Here is a 20,110-nt window from a genome sequence, read left to right on the forward strand (position 1 = left end):
AACCTCAGGCAATCTCTGCCCCCTCCTACCCCAGACACCCATGTGACTCCTTCTCTTTCAGTCCCAGTGCCATGACCTCTCATTTCTTCATGCCCCATGCAACCCCAGCTGATTTGACACATGATCAATACTCACAAGGGACCTCTCACCCCTCACCTCCTCACTAGGGTGACCCCATCCCATCCCAAACCTCAGCCCCTCTCTACTAGGTGACCCCTACCTCCTCAGATGACCTCTCAAACCACCCAGGTGACTCCCATCCCGGTAACCTTTTCACCACCTCCACAAGGAGCAGCTGTCCCCTCACCCCTTAGTGATCCCACTCTCCTAGTTAACCCCTGTCCTTTAGACATTACGCTGCTCTCTCATCCCCCAGGGAATCCTCACCCCAAGTGAACCCTTTTGACACCTGACTCCCACGGCGACCTCTGCCTTCCTCGCCCCACAGATGAGCCCTGCCTCTCACCCTCCGGCTCTCGGCCTCCTGGTCCAGCGACACCACCTGATGTTCCCGGTGCTCGGCGGCCAGGCACAGGCCGCAGATGAAAGTCCGGTCGGTCCGGCAGAAGAGCTCCAGGTGCTTGCGGTGCGGCGCGCACTTGCGGCGGCCCACGTCGGCGGCGGGCGGCGCCAGCGGGTGGTCGCGGAAGGCGGCGTTGAGCCGGTGCGGCCGTAGGTGCCGCTCGCAATACGAGGCCAGGCAGAGGAGGCAGGAGCGGGCGGCGGGCAGCCGGGCTGCCGGGCACACGTCGCAGGGTGTCACCGGCCCCGCTTCGGCTCCGGCCACCCCCTCCTCATCGGCCTCAGCCTCGGCCACCAGCTCCTTCGCGATGTCGCCCAGTATCGGGTTCGGCCGCAGCGCCGGCCTCAGACTGAAGCTCTGGCGACACTGAGGGCAGCTGTAGCCCCCGCCGGCCGCTGGCTGCTCCCACAGCCGCTCGATGCAGGCTAGACAGAAGCTGTGGCCGCACGGTAGGGTGGCCGGCTGCCGGAACACTTCCAGGCAGATGGGGCACATCAGCCGATCAGCCGACACCCGCACCCGGGCAAGGGCTAGGCTACTGTCCTCTACTTCGGCCATTGTTGCAGCTTAGCTGTCCCCCGCTGCCAGGTTTCCTCAAGAGGCGTAGACTGTCGGGATGGATAGGCGAACAAACCCTCCCACTGACCGGACCGACTCTGCTGCTTTCAGCCCGTGACAGGGTCCTTCCCTGTTCAGAGCCAAGTTGGGAATCTCTTGGACAAACAATTACCGGGACCTCCGCTCAGAACCAAGTCAGGAAACCCTCTTCCCCGGGCAATGCTGGACCAGGACACCAGTCAGAGATCCCCACCCCCGGACAAACAAGCGCTGGGTTCCTTCTCCCCTCCTCACCGTCACATGAGCAGAGCAAGGTCAGAGGTTCCCCATTCGCAATAAGGACAGGGTCTATTCCCTGGGTAGCAAGGAGAGGGAACCCCATTTAGACCAATGGCAGAGAAACCATCCCTCCCCCTTCTGGTCATCAAGACAGATATCCCCATGGACAGAGCAAGGACAGGATCCCATCTCACCCTCTTTCCTTCATTACCTTCTCTCCCATTTCAGTACCCAAAGGTATTGATAATTGAAGTTAAGTTTTACTGTCACACACACTGGAAAACCTTGCCCACAGCAGCATCCCACACATATACATGGGTACAGACAACAACACATAAGAACATAAGTTTGATATAAACAAAACAGTAAAATAAGCATATGCAAAACTAGATATTAGTGTAAAAGTTCTAAGTAAATTTATTATCAAAGTGTGTGTATATACTTCCTTGAGATTCCAATGATATTGAGAATTTTGTCCATGACGGACTGGGCTGTTTTCACCACTTACTATAGCCTTTTCCTTTCTTTGACTTTGGTGCTTCCAGACTAAGCCATGAAATGACCATCTATAAAAGCTTGCCAAAGTTTTTGGTGAATGCCCAGTCTACACAAACCTCAAAGAAAGTCGAGGCACTATCATGCTTTCTTTGTGATGACGCTTGTGTGCTGGTCCCAGGACAGATCCTTTGATATGTTGATGCCAAGGAATTTAAAGCTCCTGACCCTCCTCTTGTAGTCCATAATCAACTCTTTGGTTTTGCTGACGTTGAGTGAGAGTTTGTTGATGTTGCACCACTCAATCAGATTTTCAATCTCCCTGTTGTATGCTAATTGTCACCATCTTACATTCAGCCAACAACAGTGGTGCCATCAACGAACTTTAAAACAGTACTGGAGTTGTACTTAGCCCCACAGTCATAAGTATAAAGCAACTGGAGCAGGGGGCTAAGCACACAGCCTTGTGCACCTGTGCTGATGGTGAGTGTAGGGGAATGTTATTGCCAATCCATACTAAAAGGGTCTGTCAGTGAGGAAATCAAGGCTCCGTTGGAGCTTAGTGATGAGTTTGGAGGGGGTGAGAGTATTGAATGCTGAGCTGTAATCAAAAACAGGCAAGTTCATGTTAATACAAAGGATGATCTGTAATGTTCTGTGGATAAGCATTACAGATGTTCACCAAAAGAGTTATTCCTTTCACAGCTTGCATGCTCTTTGACAGCACTTTCCTATGGATGACTAGCAATATCTCTTAACTCAGCTCTTTCCCACCACCCAGCAACCCGCTGAGACCATTTTAGTGCATTGCTCAAAATGGCCTCCTCTGTGAACACTTTAGTTCAGTCTACAAAGGTCACTCTAATCTTCCAGGCTCTGGCACTTTAGTTAACTCATCAGTGAGTTTACTTTTTATCTCTACTGTCTTTATCTGCTACTTCTCAGGGTAATTACTACCTTGATAAATTAGTCTCTGTTTTATTAAAGGTATTCCATTTCCTCACTCCACACCTCCCTCTGTCTGCAATTTAAACAAATGTTTTTTCCTTCCTGTTGTAGGTCTCATCGACCTGAAATGTCAACACGCTCCATTGATGCTGCCTGAGTGCTTTCAGTATTTTTATTTTTGCCAGAAAATATTCAGCAGAAAATACCATCAGATGCCACATAATATTCAACTGGCTGTAAGTCATTTCTGTAAGGTTATACTATATATTTGTATATGCTAAATTTATGTGCCTTATGTTTCCTGGTTTTGCTATTAGAAGAACAAAACAAAACAACTGCAAATGGTGCAACATTGACATTAAACTAAAAGTGTTAAACCCAATCTATTTAGTCTATCTGGTAGGACAACTCTCTCATCCCAGGAATTAGCCTGTAATTCCTTCATTCCGCCTCTGACATTCTTTATTTTATTAAAACTGTCCACATTATTCCAGCTAAACTTGCACCAACACTATATAAAAAGTGTTGCAATTTTGTTTTTAATTGAAACAAAAAAAATTGTTTTTATTTATATTTACAGTTTTGGGGGTTTGAATGTTCCGATTAATTTTTTTTATATCTTGTAATGGTTGGCCTGGAGTTTTTTTTTCCCTGTGGGAGGGTGGGGAGGATACTAACTTTATATGATTTTTTTCTGGATGCTATTTCCTAATGTTTTGAACTATATAATTGATATGTTTATTTTGCACTGTATTAATCTTCATTTTGCTGTTGGGTTTTTGATTGTAGTGGTTGTAGAAATACATTAAAAAATCAATTAAAAAAATTCTAACCCCTCTGCAGTGAAGGCCAAAATGTCATTGACTCCTTTACGACTCATTGGACCTGCCTGCTGGCTTTCTGTGATTGATGCACTAGAGCACCGAGATCCCTTTCAGTTTCTGTCCAGAAATACAGCATGGAACTCCATTTGACTCCATTAGTCCATACAAACCAAGCTGGTCCCAGTGGCCCACATCCCTCTAAACGTTTCTTATTCATGTACTTACCCAAATGTCTTTCAAATGTTGTTACTGTACCTGCATCAACTATTTTCTCTGGCAGCTCATTACATTTCCAAACCACCTTCTGTGCGAAGAAGTTGCCCCTCGGCTCCCTTTAAAATCTTCCACTTCTCACCTTAAACCTATGCTCTCTTGTTTTTAGTTCCCTTCCCCAGGAAAGGTATGGTAAGACAGACTCAACCTCATGATCTATCTTGTGGTGACTTGGCACCTTACATCTTCCTGTACTGTAGATAGATAGATAGATAGATAGATAGATACTTTATTCATCCCCATGGGGAAATTCAACTTTTTTTCCAATGTCCCATACACTTGTTGTAGCAAAACTAATTACATACAATACTTAACTCAGTAAAAAAAATATGATATGCATCTAAATCACTATCTCAAAAAGCATTAATAATAGCTTTTAAAAAGTTCTTAAGTCCTGGTGGTAGAATTGTAAAGCCTGTGCTTTCTCTGTACTCAAAACAGTTCATGCTCTTATAGTTTAATCTTGGCATACCAGAGTGCACTGCTGTAATGAACTGATCATATGGATAGTATTCAAGACAGATTTTTCACTGCTGTACATTTTACAATAATAATTTACCAAAAGACTATGTGTGTTCACAGTATCTATACCCCTCATGATTTTATACACCTTTAACAATCAGCCTTCAATCTCATATGTTCCAGGGAATAAAATCTCCATGTGATTTCCTCCAATAAAATCTTAGCCTGCCCAGCCTTTCCCTATAACCCATCCCTTGAGCATCCTTATAAATCTTCTCAGCACTCTTTCCAGGTTAATATTATTTTTATACTGGTTGAACAAAACTGTAATAGTACTCCAAGTGCAATCTCACCAACATCTTGTACAACTGTAACTTAACTTCCCAACTCCCATACTCAGTGACCTGACAGATGAAGGTCAGCATATTAATCACTTTCTTCACTACCCTGTCTACTCTTGATGCTGCTTTCAGCAAACTATATACTTGTGCTCCGAGATTCCTCTGTACACAACTCTGTACCCAACCATTCGTTGTATTAGTCCTACCCTGATTTGACTTCCCAAATTGCAATATTTCACAAGTACCTGAACTGAACATATTTGCCTTTCCTCAGATCATTTACCACCAATAATTTTTGAAAACCTTTTTTACTGCTTACTTTTTAGTATCAGCTATAAACTTTCTAACCATACCTTGTACATTCACATCTAAATTGTTTATAACATAAAAAATTATAAAGGTCCCAGTACCAAACAGAAATCACTGCAACCTTCGATCATTACTCTCTGCCATCAGACTCCAATCTGAGAAACAAATGCTGACCATCACTCTCTGCCCATGAGTCTGTAGTCCAGAAACAGCCTTCAACCGACACTTTCTGTCATCTGTCTCCAGTCTGAAAACAACCTTCAACCATCACTCTCTGCAAACCATCTCCAGTCCAGACCACCACTCTGCCTTCTCGTGAGACCATGGATTTGCGCCTTGGAAAGTTTCCAGGGCACAAGCCTGGGCAAGGTTTATGGAAGAACGGCAGTTGCCCATGCTGCAAGTCTCCCCTTTCCATGCCACTGATGTTGTCCAAAGGAAGGGCATTAGGACCCATACCGCTTGGCACTGGTGTCGTCGCAGAGCAATGTGTGGTTAAATGCCTTGCTCAAGGATACACACGCAGCCTCAGCCAAGGCTCAAACTAGCGACCTTCAGATCACTAGATGAACGCCTTAACCACTTGGCCATGCGCTAACACACTCTGCTTTCTACCATTCAGCCAATTAGTATCTGCAAATTTTTGTGATTTTTTTTGTAAGAGGAAATGTGTACAGGAACACTAGGAAAAGAACTCCAGTAATTAATGCCTCAGCCAACCACACAATAAGACTTGGACCATCACAATAAAAAAGTTCAGAATAAATTTTATTATCAAAGTACATGTGTGTCACCATATACAACCACAAGTTTCTTGTGGGCTTACTCAATAAATCTCTAGAATAGTAACCATAACAGTATCAAAGAACAACAAGGACAACAACGTGTACAAATGCAAAAAGATGAAATAATAAACATATGATCAATATCAAGAACATGAGATGAAGAGTCTTGGAAAGTGAGTGCATTGCTTGTGGGAACATTTCAGTGATGGGGCAAGTGAAGTTGTGTGAAATTACCCCTTTGGTTCAAGAGCCTGATGGTTGAGGGGTAGTAACTGTTCCTGAACCTAGTGGTGTGAGTTCTGAGGCTCTTATATTTTTTTCCTGACGACAGCAGTGAGAAAAGAGCATGTCTTGGGTGGTGGGGGTTCCTGATGATGGATGCTGCTTTTCTGCGACAGTGTTTCGTGTAGATGTGATCTATGGTTGGGAGGGCTTTACCTGTGATGAACTGGGCCATATCCACTACTTTTTTTTGTTCAAATGCATTGGTATTTCCATACCAGGCTGTGATGCAGCCTGTCAATAGACTCTCCACTACACATCTATAGAAGTTTGTCAAAATTTTAGATGTCATGCCAAATCTCTGTAAACTCCAAATGAAGTAGAAACACTGCCATGCTTCCTTCATAATTGCACTTACATGCTGGGCCCAGGACAGCTCTTCCAAAATAGTAACACCTAGAAATTTAAAGTTGCTGACTCTCTCAACCTCTGATCCTCTGACCTCTAGTTTCCTACTCTTGAAGTCAATAATCATCTTTTTGGTCTTGCTGACCTTGAGTAAGCAGTTGCTGTGGCACTACTGAGTCAAATTTTCAATCTTCCCTCCTACATGCTGATTCATGACCACCTTTGACTTGGCCAACAGCAGTAGTGCCATCAGCAAACTTGAAAATGACTTTGGAGCTGTACTTCAATATATCAGCAAAGTGTACCAAATTCTAGCCCAGGCTCTGAATCTAAATAATTTAATGAATCACTCTACAATCTGCTTGTTATTTAGCATTTCCACAACAGATGGCTCCATAAACCACTGATTTCACTTGAGTGATGCTGCAGTGGGATTTAGATGGACTCAATGAGTGGATGAGCGACTAGCAAATGAAGTTATTGTAGGAAAGTGATGCACTTCAGTGAGAGAAATCAAAAGTAAGATTACACAGAGTGGTGGGTGGGTGTAACAGACTGCCAGAAGTGATGGTAGAGGCAGATACATTAGGGACATTTAAGAGATTCTTAAATAGGCACATAGATGAAAGAAAAAATGGAGGGCTATATGGGAAGGAAGGGTTAGGTTGATCTTGGAGTGGGTTGAAAGCTCAGCACAACATCATGAGCCAAAGAGACTGTGCTGTGCTGTTTTATATAAGGGACTGTATAAGGGATGTTGTGGTTCAAGCAAATAGCTTCCTGAAGAGTGGCCGTGCAAGTAGATAAGGTTGTAAAGAAGGTTTACACACAGTGGCCACTATATTAGATAACTCCTGTACCTAATTAAGTGGCCACTGAGTGTATGTTGGTGGTCTTCTGCTGTAAAGCCCAATCACTTCAAGGTATGACATGCTGTGTGCTCAGAATTGCTCTTCTGTACACTGCTGTTGTAACGTGTGGTTATATGAGTTATTGTTGTCTTCTATCAGCTTAAACCAGTCTGGCCATTCTCCTGTGATCTCTCTCATTAACAAGGCTTTTATGCCCACAGAACTGCCACTTACTGGATGTTTTCTGTTCTTCACACCATTTTCTGTAAATTCTAGAGCAGGAGTTCCCAACTCTGGGGTCCACAGACCCCTCACTTAATGGTATTGATCCATGGCATAAAAAAAAGGTTGGGAAGCCCCCACTCTAGAGACTGTTGTGTGTGAAAATCCCAGGAGATCACTGTTTCTGAAATATGCAAACCACCCTGTCTGGCACCAACCAAAGTCACTTAGATCACATTTCTTCCCCTTTCTGATGTTTGGTTGGAACAACAACTGAACCTCTTGACCAAGTCTGTTGATTTTATGCATTGAGTTGCTGCCACATCATTGACTGATTAGATATTTGAATCAACAAGCAGGGTACCGAATTAAGTGGCCACTGATTAAATATCATGCTTCCTTCATTGGTTAGGGCATTGAGTATGCAAGAGTCAGGAAGTCATGTAACTGCATAAAACTCTGGTAGGGCACATTTGGAGTATTGTGTACAGGTCATGGAGACGGTGCAAGAGAGTTTTACCAAGATGCTGCCTGGATCAGAGAGTATGCACTATTAGGAGAGGTTGGAGAAACTTGAGTTGGTTTTTCTGAAGCATTGGAGGCTTAGGGGAGGTCTGATCAAAGCTTATAAAATTATGAGAGACATAGATAAGGTAGACAGTCAGAATCATTTCCCCAGGGTAAAAACGTCAAGTACCAGAGGACATGCATTTAAGGTGAAAAGAGTTTAAGGTTTAAAGGTGATGTGTGGGGCAACTGTTTTACAGAGAGTAGTGGGTGCCTGCAATGAGTTGCTGGGACAATAGTGAAAGCAGATACAATAGTGGCATTCAGGAGGCTGTTAGATAAATACATGAACACATAGAGAAAGGAGGGGTATGGATCATGTATAAGTAGAAGGGATTTAGTGTAATTCAGCATAATGTTTGACACAGACATTGTGGGCCAAAGGGTCTGCTGCTGTCCTGTTGTGTGTACTATGAAAATGCTCAGCAGTACAGGTTCTCTCAGGATGAACCGACAGGGTGTGTGCTTCAAGGAAACATAACACTGGCTGTAATAGTGATCCACCACAAGGTGTACACTGAAAGAACATGAACTTTTCCTCATCAAATGATTTGGGTTGTTAATAGGCACCATTGCAGTCAGCAGCAGCCTGCATCCTGGGGAAGCCAACCACACTCTCAAATCCCAGTGTCTGTTCTTCCCTGAATTCCATTTCCTCACTCAGAGCTTTGCAAGAGGCACCAGAGATTCGCTGTGGCCACAGGGAATGATCCCGTGGGGAGAAAGCTGAGAGTCTGCTGGGATTTGACTCACATTGCAGCATCAGTAGGGTAGAACTCCTGCTGCTAGTCTAGTAACTTCACCACTGTGATTTCATTTCCCAGGCAATGTGGGTGGTGGATCACACATAATCAAAATAACTTGATCCCTACCTCTTGAGAAAGGGAGTTCGCTGCTCAAAGCATTGTGGATGGTCTGTGAAGGAATAAAACCAAAGTGTTCCCCCCTCCCACACCCCCCAGAAAATCAGATAGCCTGGAATTACGTGAAACCTAGTTACAAGATATTTCATTGGATGTGGGAAATAATTGAAAGCAGAACTGAAGGGAAGTTTGTTCAGTGAATGAAACATCATATAAACATAGAAAACCTACAGCACAATACAGGCTCTTCGGCCCACAAAGCTGTGCCGAACATGTCCTTACCTTAGAACGGTGGTCCCCAAACACCGGGCCGCAAGGAAACGATACGAGTCAGCTGCACCTTTCCTCATTCCCTGTCACGCCCACTGTTGAACTTGAACACACGCGAGGTCATTACCCACACAAGGTCATCAGTCACCTAAACACAGTGACACCCTCGCGCCAGGGATCACTGGTTGGCCTCGGGTAACCAGCCACCTCACGCGGCAGGCAAGAAGTGCCATTGCACTGGCCTGGAGCGCAGACAGATGGGCGTTGCCCCTGAACCTGTTTAACACACCGAACATTTATGGGGAACCCAGTGCTAAAATATTTGCAGACAACCTAATTTGGGCTCAGGGTTTCGTAAGTAGCAGAGCAGCTACCTTGCTGTGATCTATTGAAAGTCATCCCTCAAGCCAAACTTCTGTCGGTTGATAGATCCTACCTACCTACAAGGGGGGTGTGTGTTTAATATCCAAACGTTACTTAAAATGTTATGATGCTATTGACTTATAAGTGAGTTATAATTGATTTATCACTATATTCACGCGAGGAAAATATGTGCAGTGTGCTTAATATTAAATTCGTTAGATAAACCCTTTTAGAAACAAAATTGAGTGTATTAGCCACTTATAAGTGACTTATAGTTGACTTATCACCTATATTCCGGTCGTGATTAACACCCCCCCCCCCCCACGCCCCGTCGGCCGGTCCGCAAGAATATTGTCAATATTAAACCGGTCCGTGGTGCAAAATAGGTTGGTGACCCCTGCCTAGGGTTACCCAGAGTCCTCTATTTTTCTAAGCTCCATGTACCTGTCCAGGAGTCTCTTAAGGGACCCTATCATACCTGCATTGATATTTTCTATAAAAGGGGGACAACTCAAAAGTAAAGTGGAAAGGAACAATATTACCTTTTTATGCTAACAATTTAAATTAAATATATTATTAGTTATGAAGAGGAAAAGCAGGTTTAAGGAAAGAAGGTGAAAATGACAAAAACCATTGAAGACTGAAATTGTTTGCAAGAATATATGGATTTGGTTCAATTTGGAAAATATCTGAGTCAGTATTTAAGCTTTAAATTTAATCATATACAAACTTTTCAGTCTTTATTTAGCACTGAAAACAGTGATTAAACATGCTTCCAGTTATACCGTCTGTGAGAATTCTTTCATGTGGGTGCTCAGCCAGTGGATGCCAAAGGACGGCAGACAGTTGCAGGAGGCCAGGAAAGACAACGTTTTAAACATCACTTTCTTCCAGAGTATAATTTAGGGCCCAAATTAAGTAAATGTGAATAATTCCACCTTGCTAAAATTAAAAGTGGCATGCCTGTTGTAACTTAGAGCTTCTTCAACAAAAAGGGCCATCAGTAGATACCCATGTCACACAGCCAAATATTATATATGAAATTAAGATTTGGTTGAATCTCATTAGACTGTTTTACCCAAACAGTCTGTGGATTCTCACTCTAGCTGGAATTGAGAAAGCAGATAAAGTGCTTTAGCATGCAATTTAACTGGTTGTACTTCTGCAGAAAATGCAGAATAGGTGCTTCATGACTGAATATTGCCAAAGCAGTGTGCAATGATGTGGACACAAAGTTGTGATACAAACTGTGCCCTTTCCTATAGTGGCTGATTTGACATCTACTACAAATTACCTCATTTCTGGGATTCTCTTTCTTTTACAATGAACTGTTGTTGAGCTATCATGAGTTATCCACGAAGGGAAAATTACGATAAATATCCCTATCTTTCCTTATAATTTTTACAAGGTCTGGATCAAAACAGTTGACAAATGCAACACACTTAGTCAAAAATTCAGGATCTAAGTTGAGTCTATTTAATGTAGATCCGATTGTTCTACATTAGTGGATCTATTATCGGATAATGGTAGCTGACATACCGTAGGATATCAGAAATCTATTTGGTTGGTGGGACTAGGTGAGAGTAAGCATTCGGCACGGACTAAAAGGGCTGAGATGGCCTGTTTCCGTGCTGTAATTGTTATATGGTTATTTGTTGACAGTAACAGAGGAAGTGCCAGTGAGTAAACCAGAGACAGCCTCAGAGGCTGTGGTGTCCCATATCTCAATTACTTTATTACTCATGCTGCTAATGTCATTCCAAAAGCACACTTTATTTTGTACAAGTTTAGATCAAAGTATATTCATGTCAATCCAGCTGAATGTAACATTACAAAAAATAATTAGTGTTCGAAATAAAGACTGTAAGACATAGACATAAGAATTAGGCCACTCAGCCCACTGAGTCTGCTCTGCCATTCTATCAAGGCTGATTTATTATCCCTCCCAACCCCATTCTCCCTGTAACTTTTGATGCCTCGACTAATCAAGAACCTAACAACCTTTCAAAATACTCAATGGCTTGGCCTCCACACACCTCATCTCTGTTCTAAGTGGATGCCCCTCTATTCTTAGACTGTGCCCACTAGTCCTAGACTCAGCCACCTTAGAAAAAATCCTCTCCACATCCACTGTATCTTGGCCTTTCAATATTCAGTATGTTTCAGTGAGATTCCCACCCCCCATTCTTCTAATTTCCAGTGAATACTGGCCCAAAGCCATCAAACACTCCTCATGCATTAGCACTTTAATGCCCAGAATCATTCTTGTAAACCTCCTCTGGACCATCTCACAACACTATCCAAAAGCTGTTATTGAAGGGAATGGCCACATGGGTACCCTTCACTCACTGCCTATCCTCTTTCCCCTTCCTGATGGTTGCTCAGTTACCAGTGTTCTGCATCTCAAGTGTAACTACCTCCCTGTATCACCTGTCTACCCTTCAGCCTAGCAAATGATCCAGAGTTGATCCAGCTCCATCTTCAATTCCATAACAGTCAGCTGGCCACATATCTTGCAGGTATAGTCGTCAGGGACACTGGTGGTCTCCCTGCCTTTCCACATCCCTCAAGAGGAGCATTCCACCAACCTCTCTGGCATTCCCACTGCTCTAACCATGCAATAAGAAAGAAAATCTACATAACTCTCCTTGCTGAAACCTCCATGAGCCAAAGACTCAACCCTGTCCCACTCACATAATGCTGCTCTGTTTAAATCTAACTTCTTTTTATTGACCCTTGACAAGTGCCTAATTACCCCACAATATGCAGTGCACAGAATGTCCTGACTGCTCCCGCTTGCTTCTTTTCAAGTTTCACTCCCGCTATGTGCAATCAATCTAACAGTTCCTAGTGATCTATGGCATGCAGAATGCCCTGGTCTTGTGGGAGTTGGGGTACAGTCAGCAGGCATTTGTATGACAGCTTAGATTTGTATGGAAGCTGATGGAGGCCACCAAAGAATGCTTTAGAGTTGTTGTGTTTGAGTTTAGCAGAAACATCAATGGGTGTTACATAGGTGGGATTATGTAGTTACTATTGCTTTGGATGGGTGATCTGCATCTCACTGAGACAAAGCAGACTAGCTCAGTTTCAGGAAGGAAAGGGAATAGAGACAGTGGTTAGGAATTATTCAGTTATATAAAGAGTAAAAGGGAGGTGAGAGTTGATTTTGGACCACCGGAAAAAGATGCCAGTGAGTTAGTAATGGGGGCCAAAGAGATGGCAAATGAATCTTCACTGTGGAACATATAGCAGTGTGTCAGAGGTCCATGAGTGTTAGGGAGCAGGATTGAGTGCCATTGCTATTACAAAGGAAAAAGTGCTAGGCAAACTCAAAGGTCTTAAAATGGGTAAGTCACCTAGACCAGATGGACTACATCCCAGAATCTGGAGAGAGGTTGTTGAAAGTTAATGGGTGCATTGGTCATGATCTTTCAAGAATCACTTGATTCTGGCATGGTACCAGAGGACTGGAAGATTGCAAATGTCACTCCACTTTTTAAGAAGGGAGGAAGGCAAAAGGAAATTACAGGCCAGTGAGCCTAACCTCAGTGGTTGGGGAAGTGTTGGAGTCCATTATTAAGGATGAGGTTTTGGCATACTTGGAAACTAATGATAAAATAAGTCAAAGTCAGCATGTGAAGGGAAATCTTGCCTGACAAATTTGTTAGTGTTCTTTGAGGAAATAACCAGCAGGGAGGACAAAGGAGAGTCACTGGATGTCATTTATTTGGATTTTCAGAAGGCATTTGATAAGGTGCCACACATGAGACTGCTTAACAAGATAAAATCCATTACAGGAAAGATACTGGCATGGATAGAGGAATGGCTGACAGGCAGGAAGCAGCGAGTGGGAATAAAGGTGGCCTTTTCTGGTTGACTGCCAGTGACTAGTGGTGTTCTCCTCTGTTTGTCCATGATTTGGATGATGGAATTGATAGCTTTGTGGAAAAGTTTGCGGATGATACAAAGATAGATGGAGGGGTAGGCAGTGCTGGGAAAGCAATGTGATTGAGTACGACTTTGAAAAATTGGAAGAGTGGGCAAAAAAAATGGCAGATGGAATACAATGTTGGGTAATGTATGATAATACATTTTGGTAAAAGGAACAATATTGCAGACTATTATCTAAATGGGGAGAAGGTTCAAACCTCAGAGGTGCAGAGGGATTTGGGAATTCTTGTGCAAGACTTCCAGAGGGTTAATTCATAGGCTGAGTCTGTGGTAAAGGTGGCAAATGCAACGTTGGCATTTATTCAAGGGGAATAGAATATAAAAGCAAGGAGATAATGCTGAGCCTTTATAAGATATAGCCCTCTATTTTACTAAGCTTCATGTACCTATCCAGGAGTCTCTTAAAAGTCCCTATCATTTCTGCCTCCACCACCGTTGCTGGCGGCCCATTCCACGCACTCACCACTATCTGCGTAAAAAAAACTTACCCGACATCTCCTCTGTATCTACTTCCAAAAACCTTAAAACTGTGCCCTCTCGTGTTACCATTTCAGCCCTGGGGAAAAGCCTCTGACTAGCCATACGATCAATGCCTTTCATCATCTTATATATCTCTATAGGTTCACCTCTCATCCTCCGTCGCTCCAAGGAGAAAATGCCGAGTTCACTCAACCTATTCTCATAAGGCATGCTTCCCAATCCAGGCAACACCCTTGTAAATCTCCTCTGCACTCTTCCTATGGTTTCCACATCCTTCCTATAGTGAGGCAACCAGAACTGAGCACAGTCCTCCAAGTGGGGTCTGACCAGGGCCCTATATAGCTGCAACATTACCTCTCACCTCCTAAACTCAATCCCACAATTGATGAAAGCCAATGCATCATATGCCTTTTTAACCACACAGTCAACCTGCGGAACAGTTTTGTGTGTCCTATGGACTCGGACCCCAAGATCCCTCTGATCCTCCACACTGCCAAGTGTCTTACAATTAATACTATATTTGACCTACCAAAATGAACCACTTCACACTTTTCTGTGTTGAACTCCATCTGCCACTTCTCAGCTCAGTTTTGCATCCTATTGATGTCCCGCTGTAACCTCTGACAACCCTCCACACTAACCACAACACCTCCAACCTTTGTGTCATCAGCAAACTTACGAGCCCATTCTTCCACTTCCTTAATCTGTCATTTATAAAAATCACAAAGAGTAAGGGTCCCAGAACAGATCCCTGAGGCACACCACTGGTCATTGACCTGCATGCAGAATATGACCCATCTACAATCTTGCCTTCTGTGGGCAAGCAAATTCTGGATCCACAAAGCAATGTCCTCTTGGATTCCATGCCTCCTTGCTTTCTCAATAAGCCTTGCACGGGGTACCTTATCAAATGCCTTGCTGAAATCCATATACACTACATCTACTGCTCAATCCTTAACAATGTGTTTAAGGGAGAAGGCAGTACCATAGGAGAGGGGCAGGAGATTTTAACTGTATACGTAAAGAGGAGAAATTCTGAGGCATTGATCTAGTGGCAAGACAACAAAAATATGCAGGGTACACAATTTATCAAAGGCAGAATGTTGGTCTTCCCATCATGTTCTCTGATAGTAGTGTGGGAGGTGCTGAATGGAACAGTCAAAGTGATCTGGATGACTTGTTCTGCTGGGTTTTAACCTCTGGGTGTTTTTAGACCAGGGATGGAGAGGGTGAGATTAAATAATTATACTACAAAGCACACAAGAAATACTTCCCCAAAACTTACATTTTTACCCTTTGATTTGTTAGCAAAGCAGAAGTTGAAATTATCCATGACTGTTCTCAAATCCTCTATACTCCATCTTCCAACCCTGTCATTTCTAACCACCTCTTCTTGGCCCACTGCCCCCTTTTGGCAATGTTTCATTGCTGGAGCAAGATGGGAAAGGTGTGCATTATCACATCCTGACTGCGTCCCCCCACACACCCATGATGTTTGTTAGTTGGCTTTGATCCAGGATCATTGAAAGAACGGTAATACATGTTCGGGTTGGAAATGTTTCCTTCAAAGGAAATAAAGAACTCAGCCCAACTGCTCACTGTTAGACTCTCCAGAGTTTCCTCCCTCTCTGCCTCAGTTCAACCTATTAGCAGTTCCATTCTCCCTCATTCTTATCTAACTTCCCAATTTCCATTGCACTTAACAGTGCTAATCCACATTCTTCCTACTCTCTGGGATGACATTTCCCAGGTATGGTATCACCCGTTAGTTTCCTTTCTCGCAAAAGATCCATCCTGAAATAACATGCAGTCTTTTATCCCCTGAAAGAAGTTTCCCCTAACTCAACTGGCAGAGACTGAGGGATGTTCCCAGAAAAACAAAAAAAGCAGGATAGACAGGCTCTGTAAACACTGCCTTGAATCTGTGGATGAGACTCATCGTGTTCCCAACACCATAGAATTCCAGTGCTCCTTCAGAATAGTCGAGGTAGATTCCGATCCGTTGCTGCCTTCCTGACTGGAGAGTGACCTCTTGTTTATTGTGGAGGGCAGAAAATTTGCTGTTGCTGTACAAGAGACACCAGGAGAGATTGTTCCTCCCAATCAGGCTGCTCATATTTGACCCTTTCCTCTTGATCCCTTGGTAGGTGAGCCCGATTCCTGCCCAGTGTCCATTCATTTCCACCTCCCAATAGCAGCAGCCTTCTGATATGCTCTGAGTGCACAACACTTGAGGGAAGCTGTTGAATCTGTCCTGGTGTTCTGGATAGGGGACGCATTCAGGGTCAACATCTGTCACCGTTCGGTTGTCATCTGAGAGAAGGAGATGCTTGTGAGCTGTGTTGGGATCAAACATCAAATGACGAGCATCTGCAGACACAGAAGATAATAATTAATGCACACTCCTATTAAGGTCATAGGACAACTAGGATATAGTCCAGCCAAGCACAAGTGTTACACAGTTGCTTAGGTTGTAGTCATAGTTGTAGACCAGAGTCATTGACATAGGGTAAAATAGTCATCAATGCCGAACAAGTTCAGCCAGAACTATTTCACTATGTTTGGCCCTTTAAACATTTCCTGTCCATGTGCCTATCTACATGTTACAATAGTCATGGGGGATTTCCATATGCAGGTAGATTGGGAAAGTCAGGTTGGTGCTGGATTCCAAGAGGGTGAATTTGTAGAACACCTTTGTTGAGCCCACTAGGGGAAAGGCTATTCTGGATTGGGTATTGTGCAATGAATCGGATTTGAGTAGGGAGCTTAAGGTAAAGGAACCCTAAGGAGACCGTGTTCATAATATGATAGACTTCACCCTGCAATTTAAGAAGGAGAAGCTGAAGTGAGATCTATCAGTATTACAGTAGAGAAAGGCACGAGAGAGAAGCTGGCCAAATTTGATTGGAAGGGGACACTAGCAGGGATGTTGACAGAGTACAACAGCTGGAGTTTCAGGGAGAAATTTGGAAGGCACAGGATAGATGCATTTCAAAGAAGAAGATGTATTCTGAAGGTAGGATGACATAACCATGGCTGACAAGTGAAGTCAAAAACAACATCTAAGCAAAAGAGCAAAAAAAATAGTGGGAAGGTAGAGGATTTAGAAGCTCTGAGAAATCAATAAACGGCAGCTAAAAAGTCATAAGGAGGGAAAAGATTAAATATGAAGGTAAACTGTCAGCAGTACCAAAAGAGGATACCAAAAGTTTTTGCAGATATATAAAGAGTAAGAGAGAGGTGAGAGTAGATATCAGTCTGTTGGGAAATGGCACTGTAGAGGTAGTAATGGTGGACAAGGAAATGGCAGATGAACTAAGTAAGTATTTTGCATCCACCTTCATTAAAAACAGAGAAATTTGAACTGGCAACAGAAATGACAAGCAATAAAGTCAAAGATGTCCTGGATTGTAGGGAACATTTGATCCAATTACCACTTCAGACTGGTCAGCTTTATGATACAACAGTATGACACAGTATGATGTTGTGCCAACCTATTTAAACCTAGTCCAGAATCAAACTAACCCCCTCTCTCCTGTATTGCCCACAACCCTCCATTTTTCTCCATGTAGCCAGCAGAGATGCATGAATGTTGACATTGAGTTCTCACGGGTCAATCAAAAGCAAGAGGCTTCTCTTCCATTTCTTCCTGCAAAAAGACCTCCCAGCAGAGGAAGATGTTGCCAGCACATAATACTGCAACCCTTTGGCTTCTGCTAAGCCACAGTTAATGAGGCAAATTGCAACATCTAAAATGAATTACAGACTGTGACCAGCTACCAAGTGACAGAGTACCCCAGGGACCCGTGATTGATTTCCCAGTGTGATAGTTGCCATCGCACATCCTTGGATAGAAAATAATAAGAGATGCAAACATACGGTGTAAATAATCTGCTCTCTTCTTGGAGGTGGGGTCTGGCTTTGTTTCCATGAGGCAGGTATCTGATGGGTTAATGGAGTTGGAGATATCATGGTCTGCATAAAAGACAGAAATATATTCACACATCTTAGCATGTTTTATTTTTCATATTTTGGGGCTAAATTGAAATCTAGAGTACAAAATGGAACATTGACCCAAAACAAAATAGAACATTGAACCAGGTCTAATGGACCCTGTACAAAGGACTGGAGGACAAAAGGACTTGAGAGCCTTTGCTGGGGTTTATACACTGGCAGGTACAGTAGAGGTTAGAAACAGAGAAAAGTTCCATGTATATTATCTCACAAGTACATCTAGTGTAGATAGAGCAAGGAATAAAAAGGGTAGCATTTCCTATACACCACCATGACAAACACTCCTGGGGCAGGGACAACAGAGGTTAGGATAAAGCTAAGTTTAAAAAAAAGGTTAGATATAGAATAAAGCTCATGCCATCAAGCCAAATCCATTCCTAAGACAAGTACAGTACCAGCTCAGCACAATTACCTTCATGCCCAGTTGTCCTTGGGGAGGGAGCACGTGGCATCTGCTGGTTCCCTGGAGGCACTGACAGAGCTGGAACATATCCTGGAGGTGAAGGACAACATTTTAATTTAAGTTTTGCTGTTGAATCAAAAAAAGTTATTTAAAAACATAAAACAGTAAAACACACAACATGAGAGCCATGCATACAAGTAATAGATAAAGGTTTTTTGTAAAGACTCAGTGCTGAGTACAGCTGTCCCTGTACAGTCGCACCAACACTCTATGTAGTACAGCACAGGTTCAATACAGAGCAAAACTTCTCTACATTGTCTTGGCAGATGCAGCACTGGTTAGAGTTAAACCTGCTTCACGCTGTACCGCAAACAATCCTAGAACAGATCTAGAGTAAGAACTGGTCATTTCCACTATAACTTCTCCATCTGTGATACAGCCTCCATCAGCAATGCCTGACTTCTTGGGAAAATCCAAACACACAGTGTTTCACAATTTCTAGTAATAGCTTCAGTTCATTTACTCTCTCTCAGACTACCCTTATCAATTTATGATCTCTACAACTTATCTCCATGGTAACCCTGGACTGACCCTAGCAGAAATATTCCCCCGTCCTATCCCTCTCTTCCCCACCTTCTCTTCTTCTTAAATATGACTTGTTTTCTCTCTTGAGGGCACAAGAGAGATTGCAGATATTGGAACGCCATGCACAAAATGTTGAAGAAACTTAATGGATCAGGCAGCATCTGTGGAGGAAAATGAACAATGTGTACAACTGTCATTAGGGTCCTTTTACCCTCATCATTTCTTAACTCAACCCATAGAGACTTCTGATCCTATGTCATCCCTTTCTAATGATTTAATATTATTTCTTATACACAGGGCCACACCACCCCCTCTGCCTACTAACCTATCTTTCTGATACACCGTATATCCTTGGACAATCAGCTGCCAATGGCAGCCGTCCTTTATCCAAGTTTCAGAGATGGCCACAACGTCATACTTGCCAATCTGTAGCTGAATTTCAAGATCGTCCATTTTATTTCTTATGCTGTGGGCATTCAGATATAACATTTTCAGTCCAGTATTTATTGCTTTCTGTTTTAACTGCACCAGGCCTCTATTGCCCGTAATTCATCCCACTGGCTGTGATTATGCCTCATCTCTTGCCTATCCTTAGTATCATCTCTGTTGCACACTATCTTTGATTTATTTCTGTTTTCCCCTTCCTCAGCCCTATCACTCCGGTTCCTATCCCCTGTCAGATTAGTTTAAACCCTCCCTAACAGCTGTATTCAACCTGCTTACTAGGATATTGGGTCCCTTTGGGTTCAGGTGTAACCCATCCTTTTTGTACCTCCCCTAGAAGAGGCCCCAATAATCCGGGAACCTGAAGCCCTGCGCCTACACCAGTCTCTCAGCCGTGCATTATCATGCCTGATCATGCTATTCTTGCACTCGCTAGCACGTGGCTTTATCTTCTGGTCTTAATAAAGCTGCCAGCTTAAGCAAAGAGTTCACTCACCCTAGACATTCTCTCTCTCCCCCCTTCCATCGGGCAGATTTAAAAAGGCTGTAAGTACACATCACCAGACACAACCCTGCCATTATAAAATTACTACATAGTTCCCTCATGTCAGTGTCAGCTAATTGGAAGTTATTAATGTCTTGCATGTGCCCTGCTTTTATCTTTTGA

General features: G+C 43.2%; 2 protein-coding genes and 1 long non-coding RNA gene across 8 annotated transcripts in view; 1 reads left to right on the top strand and 2 right to left on the bottom strand.

The window, feature by feature from the left end:
- LOC140714953 (E3 ubiquitin/ISG15 ligase TRIM25-like) overlaps window positions 1-1,324 on the bottom strand; it is a 106,505-nt gene extending 105,181 nt beyond the window's left edge. For all 4 annotated transcript variants that reach the window (XR_012096033.1, XR_012096034.1, XR_012096035.1 and 1 more), the window contains exon 1: window positions 467-1,324. Coding sequence is in view for 1 of the 4 variants with exons in the window: in XM_073026646.1 (XP_072882747.1) it covers window positions 467-1,081 (615 nt within the window). In the remaining 3 variants the exon portion in view is untranslated. The remainder of the gene's footprint in view (window positions 1-466) is intronic.
- Window positions 356-20,110, top strand: part of LOC140714954 (uncharacterized) — a 21,413-nt gene continuing 1,658 nt past the window's right edge. The window contains exons 1-2 of the long non-coding RNA XR_012096036.1: window positions 356-577; window positions 2,915-3,039. This is a non-coding gene — a long non-coding RNA (uncharacterized lncRNA). The remainder of the gene's footprint in view (window positions 578-2,914; window positions 3,040-20,110) is intronic.
- LOC140714952 (tripartite motif-containing protein 16-like) overlaps window positions 11,279-20,110 on the bottom strand; it is a 49,410-nt gene continuing 40,578 nt past the window's right edge. For 2 of the 3 annotated variants that reach the window (XM_073026644.1, XM_073026643.1), the window contains 3 exons: window positions 18,424-18,504; window positions 17,877-17,972; window positions 11,279-16,367 (listed from right to left, as the gene is read on the bottom strand). In XM_073026644.1, coding sequence (XP_072882745.1) covers window positions 15,835-16,367; window positions 17,877-17,972; window positions 18,424-18,504 — 710 coding nt within the window. In that variant the 3' untranslated portion in view covers window positions 11,279-15,834. The remainder of the gene's footprint in view (window positions 16,368-17,876; window positions 17,973-18,423; window positions 18,505-20,110) is intronic. The other variant, XM_073026645.1, reaches the window with a different exon arrangement.

This window comes from Hemitrygon akajei, chromosome 22, assembly GCF_048418815.1.
Source record: "Hemitrygon akajei chromosome 22, sHemAka1.3, whole genome shotgun sequence".
Taxonomy (NCBI): Eukaryota; Metazoa; Chordata; class Chondrichthyes; order Myliobatiformes; family Dasyatidae; genus Hemitrygon; species Hemitrygon akajei.